Source organism: Panthera onca, chromosome B3 (assembly GCF_046562875.1).
Source record: "Panthera onca isolate mPanOnc1 chromosome B3, mPanOnc1 haplotype 2, whole genome shotgun sequence".
NCBI classification, from domain to species: Eukaryota; Metazoa; Chordata; class Mammalia; order Carnivora; family Felidae; genus Panthera; species Panthera onca.
The window spans coordinates 70299948-70310933 of NC_138344.1; the positions used below are offsets into that span (position 1 = coordinate 70299948).

The window sequence follows — 10986 nt, forward strand, 5'->3', positions numbered from 1 at the left end:
GAATATCCTTCACTCTATGATTTTACCACTGTTGTCACATTCTCTCTAGTTTTTTCTCCCACTGCTTCCCATTGGTATTTGCATGGAAGCTAAGTTAAAGAAAAAATAATAATTGAGTTACCTCTTGACAAGAAGTTGGGTGAAAGGTTTGAGAGAAGGAGTCAGTGTTATAGGAGTACTTTCCAAATGGAGTCAGTAGAAAATTCAAGAGAAATTTGTTAAGATACTCTCCATCAGGATGGATGGATGGCTTTGTTGAATGAATTTTAGATTCTCAATTAACATAGTTAAAGTCATAGGAAGACTGATTAGACAATTCCCTCAGAAAGAGGGATCATTAGTGTTTGGGCTTTAGGGATGTATTTTGTGGTGTTCTACTGGATGATTAATAAATGTTGCCATTTCTTGAATTATATTTACCCTATTCCTGCACTTGGAGACAACTATAATATGTAGAAATAAACTGAATGCCTAGAATTTTCAACTTATTTTACAAGGTCAATGTATTATCAATGTGAAGGTTTTTGGGGCATTAAATATTTCCCTTGTAATGCATATAATATCTTCTGAATCTCTTCATGGCATCTTTAATCTCTTTATTTCTCAGAGTATAAATGGCTGGATTTAGGAGAGGTGTAATAACAGAGTAAAACACAGCAAGAAATTTGTCCACCCAGGTGATGCTGAGTGGCCACACATAGATGAAGATGCAAGGCCCAAAGAAGAGCACCACCACTGTGATGTGGGCAGTACAGGTAGAGAGTGCCTTGGAAGCACCAGTTTTAGAGCTTTGGCGGATGGTGAGAAGAATATATGTATAGGATATCAACAACAGGATAAAGCAGGTCATGGCTAGAACCCCACTGTCAGCATTCATTAATATTCCCAAATTGTAGGAATCTATGCAGGCAAGCTTGATTACCAGTGGTATGTCACAGAAGAAGCTGTCAATTTCCCTGGGGCCACAGAAAGGCAATTGCACAATCACAGCCATCTGACTCATGGCATGCACAAAGCCAATGCTCCAGGAAGTTACCACCAGACTAGTGCATTTTGGCAGGCTCATCATGGCCGAATAGTGGAGTGGCTTACAGATAGCCACATAGCGGTCATAGGCCATTACCACCAAGAGTACCATCTCACCCCCTCCAACAAAATGTACATAGAGGATCTGGCACATACACCCTCCAAAGGAAATAGTCTTGTTCTCCCTGAGAAAGTCTGTGATCATCTTTGGAGTGGTGACTGAAGAAAGCCACATATCAACAAAGGACAGGTTGGCCAACAAGAAATACATGGGAGAATGAAGATGGGAATCAGTGATGATTAGGATCATGATGAAAACATTTCCAGATACAATAAGCAGGTAAAGCATAAAAAATATGATTAGGAATAAGACCTGCATATTCCATGAGTGGCAAAGTCCCAGAAGCACAAATTCTGACACTATAGACAAATTTCCTTTATCCATCTTATTCACTGTGTCCTCTAAAATAACCTAGGAAGAAGGATAGATTGTCAGTTAGTGGTGTGGGAATGGGTACTTAACTTTTAGTATTTAATTGAAATTCTATTTCATTTAAATTTAAATTTCCTCAAAAATTAGCATTTATACCTGAAAGTGGAAAATATAACTGGGAAGACAAATATTGGCAAAATAATCCTGACATTATGCCTTTTTTTTTTTTTTTAATTCTCAAGTTATTTAACATACAGTGTAGCCTTGGCTTCAGGAGTAGAATCTAATGACTCATCACTTACATATGAAAACCCAGTGCTCATCCCAACAAGTGCCCTTGTTAGTACCCATCACCCATTTTCCCTACCCACATCAACCCAAGCTTCTCAAATTCCACAGATGAGTGAACCTCTTTTATAAAACACCATAAACCTAATTTTTTTGCTTATTACTATAAAATATATGTTGGAACAGTCAGTAGGAGAAAAGCTATATAGAAAACCTTATAATAAATACCATGGCATGATAATTTAAATGCAAAATCAGGCACATAATTTATCATTAAGATCACAGTTAAATGAAATTCATTTAGTAAACTAAATATATTAGAAAAAGATGTCTGTGGGGAATTAGATGAAAAGTGATTAACCACAGAGGAAGGTAACTCAAGAGTCTGACTTGAAGTCTGAATGGAAGCTTGTTATACTCAAGCTTATCCATAGAGAATATTTATTTTCATTTACAGTTGACTTATGAACAACACAGGATTGAATTCTGTGGGTCTATGCAGATTTTTGTCAATAGGCACAGCACTGTAAATGTATTTTCTCTTCTTTATGATTTTCTTAACGTTTTCTTCAGGCGCCTGGGTGGCTCAGTCGGTTAAGCGTCCGACTTTAACTCAGGTCACGATCTCGCGGTGTTCGAGCCCCGCGTCGGGCTCTGGGCTGATAGCTCAAAGCCTGGAGCCTGCTTCAGATTCTGTGTCTCCCTTTCTCTCTGCACCTCCCCCATTCATGCTCTGTCTCTCTCTGTCTCAAAAATAAATAAACGTTAAAAAAAAATAACGTTTTCTTTTTTCTAGCCCACTGCATTGTAGTAATGCAGCGTATAACATGTAAAAAATACAAAATATCTTTCAATCAACTCTATTATTGCTAAGGCTTTTGGCCAACAGTAGGCCATTGGTTGAATTTTGGTTGATTCAAAAGTTGTGCAAAGATTTTTGACAGCATGTCAACCATATATCAATGGATGCCATGAAATCCCTAGCTTTAAAAATATTGCCATACAAGTTTCAAATACATATAAATGTTATTTAGAGGATGTGAATAAATTGTAGACATATGGAGTCAGAATACATGTTTGTTAGTGCTGAGTGAGCATGAAGTTAAAACTTCAGAGATCACCAATTATTTATCTCTAAATATATATTTATAATTTTTTTTATTTTGTACAAATATGTAAATACAATAATATTGTTTATATTCATCCTTAAGTAAATTGATTATTTTTTCACTGGATGGTGGAAAGCTAATTGTATATGTCTCTTCTCCCTTTATTATTTCTTTCCCTTTGCTTTATTTTTTGTGTGTCTCTTCTTTTTTTACCCTTTGAAATCTTAACGGTGATGCCAAAGAGAGCAGAACTGTGAAAAACATTACCTCATCATGAACACTAGTTTCCCCTTCCCTTATACTGAGAACTCAGAAGCACAGGATAGAAATGAAGAAGATATTCCTAAAGAGTTAGGTAAAGCACACATTTGCTGGGGACAAGGGGACATGTGTTAGTATTCTCATAACTTACAAGTTAACATATCCTCCATGATAGAGACTTAATTTCTAAAGAAAACATGCTGATATTACACCCAGTAGACTTATGTCCCCTGAGAAACTTGAACAATTTGGCCTTTACCTTGAAATTTAATTTTTGTCAAGACAAACACCTTTCTGGGATTAGTTGTCAATAACTAGTTCCATGTGTTTTGGAATAAATGATGTAGAAGATAGCTAATAGCAAAAGCATGATTTCAGTTGTGTTTGAGAAAGGATTTTGCAAAAGATGAATATGTACATGGTGTAGTGGTGAGCATAGCTGCCTTCCAAAGATGAATATGTACATTGCTAGGGAACAATTTACCAATAAGAAATCCTCCTGTTTTTTAATCAGTTTTGAAATTAATATTCCACAATATTGGTATATTATATTACATATGAATATTAATCCAATAAATAGGACAATAAGTAGAATGAACATGGACTTTTTAATTAGTCCAATCTGGTCTGAAATATAACTCTATTGTTGACTCTGTGACCTTGAGCTAAACTCATTTCTGTTTCCATTTCCTCATCTGTTGAAAAGGGAGAACTCAATTTAATAATAGACTTATTATGACAAGGCAATAAGTATACAGAAAGCACTTAAATTTTTCCGGTACTCAGTGCATGATTAGTAAATATTAGTTATTTCCCTTCTTTGTTCATTAAAATGCAACTTAAAGCAGTACAGTGTCTAAAACCTACTAGCAGCAATCTTAATCAACAGCCAACTAGTCTATGTAAGCAAAATACATGGTACCACCTTTTTAGAAAAAATGCCTACCTCTTACGTTTTCTCTAAATTAACAAGCAAATTCTTACAAGCAGTAGGATGTACACATGCAAAAGAAGTTTCAGAAATGCTGCTTGCTTTCCAATAGCTTAGCAATTTTTTTTTTACCTTTTGGTCTACATTTGTCCAAGAGGGGTTATTAATATTTTAATAAACTTCCATGAGGCAAAAGTACATTCTGTTAAAGCACATTTGAGATTTTTAACTGTAATTTGGAGAATTTTCACAAAGGGACTAATGATAACTTTTGGATCAGTAAAACTAAAAAATTAGGAAAGAAGACTAATTGAATTATTATTTAGGAGTTTTAAAATACAGCAACATGTTTGTCATGCTCTTCTAGATTCAGTGTTTATCCACTAAGATATTTAAAATAATAATCATCCTAAAACTGAAATTCTCAATGTTTATATTCTTACAAGAAGAAAATTGGACTTAGAAAATTTAATGGATTTCCTGACCTATACACTGTGTGAAGTGTACAGGGAGAAAGTTCAAGTTCCTTCTGCTAGCTAAAGATGCCTTCCTTTTCTCTCAGGTTGTAAGTTTTATCTTACTTCTGTAGTAATTGAGTTTTATATTATTTCTCACTGGATATATAACATTTTTTACTTCTCTTTAAAAAATTTTTTTTTAATATTTATTTATTTTTGAGAGAAGGAGAAAGAGCATGAGGGGGAGAGGAACAGAGAAAGAGGGAGACACAGAATTGGAAGCAGGCTCTAGGCTCTGAGCTGTCAGTACAGAGCCTGAAGCGGGGCTCAAACTCACGAACCGTGAGATCATGACCTGAGCTGAAGATGGACATTCAACCAACTGAGCCACCCAAGTGCCCCACAGTTTTCACTTCTATCTCTATGTTAGAAGTTATCTTAGTGTAAAATACTCTGACATGAAAAACTTTATCTTCTTAAATGGCAAATTCCACCTAAGTAAAGAGAGCTGGAACTTGCTAAAATCGAGTAGCCATCAGAGGATGGAGATCTTCCAAAGCAGATCTGAGAGCATCTCTGTGGTGCTGCATGATGGTGATATGCACACCTTTGTTTGAGAGACCATAGAAGCTTCCATAGGAATAGGATGGGAGGAGAAAAACTTTATTACCTTCTTTAAAAGTTGGAAGTTAAACAAGCCATATTCAACTTCAAGCAAGTGGGCATGGGTGATACAGATATATACAGATATTTTAAAAATTATTATATGATCCCATTCACAATTGCACCAAGAAGCATAAAATACCTAGGAATAAATCTAACCAAAGATGTTAAAGATCTGTATGCTGAAAACTATGGAAAACTTATGAAGGAAATTGAAGAAGATATAAAGAAATGGAAAAACATTCCGTGCTCGTGGGTTGGAAGAATAAATATTGTTAAAATGTCAATACTACCCAAAGCTATCTACACATTCAATGAAATCCCAATCAAAATGCACCAGGATTCTTCTCAAAGCTAGAACAAGCAATCCTAAAATTCATATGGAACCACAAAAGGCCCCAAATAGCCAAAGTAATTTTGAAGAAGAAGACCAAAGCAGGAGGCATCACAATCCCAGACTTTAGCCTCTACTACAAAGCTGTCATCATCAAGACAGCATGGTATTGGCACAAAAACAGACACATAGACCCATGGAAGAGAATAGAAACCCCAGAACTAGACCCACAAACATATGGCCAACTAATCTTTGACAAAGCAGGAGAATATCCAATGGAAACAAGACAGTCTCTTTAACAAATGGTGCTGGGAGAACTGGACAGCAACATGCAGAAGGTTGAAACTAGACCACTTTCTCACACCATTCACAAAAAGAAACTCAAAATGGATAAAGGACCTGAATGTGAGACAGGAAACCATCAAAACCCTAGAGAAGAAAACAGGAAAAGACTTCTCTGACCTCGGCCGCAGCAATTTCTTACTTGACACAACCCCAAAGGCAAGGGAATTAAAAGCAAAAATGAACTATTGGGACCTCATGAAGATAAAAAGCTTCTGCACAGCTAAGGAAACAATCAACAAAACTAAAAGGCAACCAACGGAATGGGAAAAGATATTTGCAAATGACATATCGGACAAAGGGCTAGTATCCAAAATGTATAAAGAGCTCACCAAACTCCACACCCGAAAAACAAATAATCCAGTGAAGAAATGGGCAGAAAACATGAATAGACACTTCTCCAAAGAAGACATCCAGATGGCCAACAGGCACATGAAAAGATGCTCAACGTCACTCCTCATCAGGGTAATACAAATCAAAACCACACTCAGATATCACCTCATGTCAGTCAGAGTGGCCAAAATGAACAAATCAGGAGACTATAGATGCTGGAGAGGATGTGGAGAAACGGGAACCCTCTTGCACTGTTGGTGAGAATGCAAACTGGTGCAGCCACTCTGGAAAACAGTGTGGAAGTTCCTCAAAAAGTTAAAAACAGACCTACCCTATGACCCAGCAGTAGCACTGCTAGGAATTTACCCAAGTGATACAGGAGTACTGATGCATTGGGGCACTTGTACCCCAATGTTTATAGCAGCACTCTCTACAATAGCCAAATTATGGAAAGAGCCTAAATGTCCATCAACTGATGAATGCATAAAGAAACTGTGGTTTATATACACAATGGAGTACTACGTGGCAATGAGAAAGAATGAAATATGGCCCTTTGTAGCAACGTGGATGGAACTGGAGAGTGTTACGCTAAGTGAAATAAGCCATACAGAGAAAGACAGATACCATATGTTTTCACTCTTATGTGGATCCTGAGAAACTTAACAGAAACCCATTGGGGAGGGGAAGGAAAAAAAAAAAGAGGTTAGAGTGGAAGAGAGCCAAAGCATAAGAGACTCTTAAAAACTGAGAACAAACTGAGGGTTGATGGGGGGTGGGAGGAAGGGGAGGGGAGGTGATGGGCATTGAAGAGCGCATCTTTTGGGATGAGCACTGGGTGTTGTATGGAAACCAATTTGACAATAAATTTCATATATTAAAAAAATAAACTGAAAAAAATTATTATAAAGAAGAGAGTCACAGAGAACATGAGATAACTTACTAACACAAATTTTTTTCAAGACGAGATTACTATTTCCTCTTCTCTTTTGATGTATGCTTGAGATGACATCCATAGTTGGATGGAGACAGTATCTGTGGAAGCAATTTCCTCAGCCTTATGTATATTCACCACTAGAAGAAATCCCTTGGGTAAAATTATCCTATTCTGTGTTCTGGGCAGGACAAGCATCATGAAAATAATTTACATTGGACATCTCTTGGGGACTTCTTTGTAAGAATAACTTTTGCATATTCTAGAAATCAGAACAAAGAGACAAGAAAAATTATACTTCAAACAGCTATGCATTAAACATTAGTGAAGTTTTAAAGTATTTTTCATTAACATATAAGTACTCAGGATATGTCTTTGGCAATATTAATCTCTAACTAGATTTATATCATCAAATTCAATTAAGGTTTTACTTCCAGTTGCAAGAGGAGTCATATCCTGACTGGTGTGATACATAACCAACATCATAGGTGACCTCATGATGAGAAGCTCTCTGTACCCACCTGCCCAATCTTAAAGTTAATATAGCAGCCTTAAGTGGATTCAGCCATGTATAGTGTCCCGACAGTCTCAACACCTCATCACTCTCTCAAGGCTATATCCTTGGAGCAGCTTCTGGTAGTGGGGAAGGCCAGGGAAATGCATATTCCAAGGACAGGGGAGTAGGGAGGAGCTTCCCATAGCCCAGGTCCAGCTCAGGAATCGACTGGTGGTCACGTCCTCTTGATGATCCCTCCATTCTCCGAATATATTCTTAAAAATTATGTCTACTTGTAGCTGTATCAGTTTTTGCTTCATATGTTTTAAAACTGTTATTAGGAACATAAATAAATTGTTACTACTTCCTGATCGATTTCTTTCTCAACACGAAATGACATTCTTTATCCCTGGTAATATTCTTTTTTTTTCAATATATGAAATTTATTGTCAAATTGGTTTCCATACAACACCCAGTGCTTATCCCAAAAGGTGCCCTCCTCAATACCCATCACCCACCTTCCCCTCCCTTCCACCCCCCCTGCACCAATTTGCGTTCCCACCAACAGTGCAAGAGGGTTCCCTTTTCTCCACATCCTCTCCAGCCACTGGAGGGATGGATCTGTAGAAGCACAGTGTTGGGCATTTGCAGGGTGCAAGCAAGTTCCCTGGCAGGAACTGGTTCCCTTTGGGATTTTGGGTGGGGGATGGGCGAGGGAGATGGTGCTGGTGAGCGCCTTTGTTCCCCACCAAGCTGAGCTCTGTTGTCCAGGGTTCAATAATTCTCCCGCCAGTTGTCCTCCAGCCTTCCTGCTCTCTGAGCAGAGCTGTTAACTTAGAACCTTCCAGATGTTAAGTCCCGCTTGCTGTCAGAACACACTCCGTCTGGCTCCTCCGCTTTTGCAAGCCAGACTCGGGGGCTCTACTTGGCTGGCAGGCTGCCTCTCCGCCCCTGGCTCCCTCCTGCCAGTCCATGTAGTGTGTACCGCCTCTCCGCCCTTCCTACCCCCTTCGGTGGGCCTCTCATCTGCTCTTGGCTCTGGAGAATCCGTTCTGCTAGTCTTCTGGCGGTTTTCTGGGTTATTTAGGCAGGTGTAGGTGGAATCTAAGTTGATCACATGGTGATCAGGACATGGTGAGCCTAGCATCCTCCTACACCACCATCTTCCCTCTGTCCTCTAAACCACAATTTCTTTATCCATTCGCCAGTTGATGGACATTTAGGCTCTTTCCATAATTTGGCTATTGTTGAAAGTGCTGCTATAAACTTTGGGATACAATTGGCCCTGTGCGTCTGAACTTCTGTATCCCTTGAGTAAATTCCTAGCAGTGCTATTTCTGGGTCATAGGGTAGATCTATTTTTAATTTTTTGAAGAACCTCCACACTGGTTTCCAGAATGGCTGCACCAGTTTGCATTCCCACCAAGAGTGCAAGAGGGTTCCCATTTCTCCACATCCTCTCCAGCATCTATAGTCTCCTGATTTGTTCATTTTAGCCACTCTGACTGGTGTGAGGTGGTATCTCAGTGCGGTTTTGATTTGTATTCCCCTGATGAGGAGTGACACTGAGTATCTTTTCATGTGCCTGTTGGCCATCTGGATGTCTTTCTTTAGAGAAGTGTCTATTCATGTTTTCTGCCCATTTCTTCACTGGATTATTTGTTTTTTGGGTGTGGAGTTTGGTGAGTTCTTTATAGATTTTGTATACTATCTCTTTGTTTGATATGTCATTTGCAAATATCTTTTCCCATTTGGTCAGTTGCCTTTTAGTTTTGTTGATTGTTTCCTTTGAAGTGCAGAAGCTTTTTATCTTCATGAGGTCCCAATAGTTCATTTTTGCTTTTAATTCCTTTGCCTTTGGAACTGTGTCAAGTAAGAAATTGCTGCGGCTGAGGTCGGAGAGGTTTTTTCCTGGTTTCTTTTCTAGGGTTTTGATGGTTTCCTGTCTCACATTCAGGTTTTTCATCCATTTTGACTTTATTTTTGTGAATGGTATAAGAAAGTGGTCTAGTTTTATTCTTTTGCATGTTGCTGTCTGTTTCTCCCAGCACCATTTGTTAAAGAGACTGTCTTTTTTCCATTGGTATTGTTTCCTGCTTTGTCATAGATTAGTTGGCCATACTTTTGTGGATCCCATTCTGGGTTCTCTATTCCATTCCATTGGTCTATGTGTCTGTTTTTGTGCCAATACCATGCTGTCTTGATGATTACAGCTTTGGAGTAGAGGCTAAAGTCTGGGATTGTGATGCCTCCAGCTTTGGTTTTCTTCTTCAATATTACTTGGGCTATTTGGGGTCTTTTGTGGTTCCATACAAATTTTAGGATTGCTTGTTCTAGCTTCGATAAAAATGCTGGTGCAATTTTGATTGGGATTGCACTGAATGTGTAGATGGCTTTGGGTAGTATTGACATTTTAACAGTATTTATACTTCCAATCCTTGAACATGGAATGTTTTTCCATTTCTTTGTATCTTCGATTTCCTTCATAAGCTTTCTATAGTTTTCAGCATACAGATCTTTTACATCTTTGGTCAGGTTTATTACTAGGTATTTTATGCTTCTTGGTGCAGTTGTGAATGGGATCAGTTTCTTTTTTTGTCTTTCTGTTGCTTCATTATTAGTGTATAAAAATGCAACTGATTTCTGTACATCAATTTTGTATCCTGTGACTTGGCTGAATTCATTTATCAGTTCTAGCAGACTTTTGGTGGAGTCTGTCAGGTTTTCCATGTATAATATCATGTCATCTGCAAAAAGTGAAAGCTTGACTTCATCTTTGCCTATTTTGATGCCTTTTATTTCCTTTTGTTGTTTGATTGCTGATGCTAGCACTTCTAACACTATGTTAAACAACAGGGGTGAGAGTGGACATTCCTGTCGTGTTTCGGATCTCAGGGGGAAAGCTCTCAGTTTTTCCCCCTTGAGGATGATGTTAGCTGTGGGCTTTTCATAAATGGCTTTTATGATGGTTAAGTATGTTCCTTCTATCCCGACTTTCTCGAGGGTTTTTATTAACAAAGAATGCTGAATTTTGTCAAATGCTTTTTCTGCATCGGTTGACAGGATCATATCATTCTTATCTTTTCTTTTACCAATGTGATGTAACATTGATTGATTTGTGAATATTGACCAGCCCTGCAGCCCAGGAATGAATCCCACTTGATCCTGGTAAATAATTCTTTTTATATGCTGCTGAATTCGATTTGCTAGTATCATGTTGAGAATTTTTGCATCCATATTCATCAGAGATATTGGCCTATAGTTCTGTTTTTTTTGCTGGGTCTCTGTCTGGTTTGGGAATCAAAGTAATGCTGGCTTCATAGAATGAGTCTGGAAGTTTTCCTTCCCTTTCTATTTTTGGAACAGCTTGAGAAGGATAGG

At 38.1% G+C, this 10986-nt stretch overlaps 1 protein-coding gene across 1 annotated transcript; it reads right to left on the bottom strand.

Moving 5' to 3' along the window:
- Nucleotides 1–532: 532 nt before the first annotated feature.
- Nucleotides 533–1474, bottom strand: LOC132674599 (olfactory receptor 4K14-like). Its single transcript, XM_060627186.2, has one exon. It carries the CDS (start codon nucleotides 1469–1471, stop codon nucleotides 533–535), a length of 939 nt encoding a protein of 312 aa, XP_060483169.2. The 5' UTR covers nucleotides 1472–1474.
- Nucleotides 1475–10986: the final 9512 nt, after the last annotated feature.

Excerpts from the sequence above, each read along its gene's own strand:
- LOC132674599 (XM_060627186.2), bottom strand. The coding sequence starts at position 1,471 with ATGGATAAAGGAAATTTGTCTATAGTGTCAGAATTTGTGCTTCTGGGA.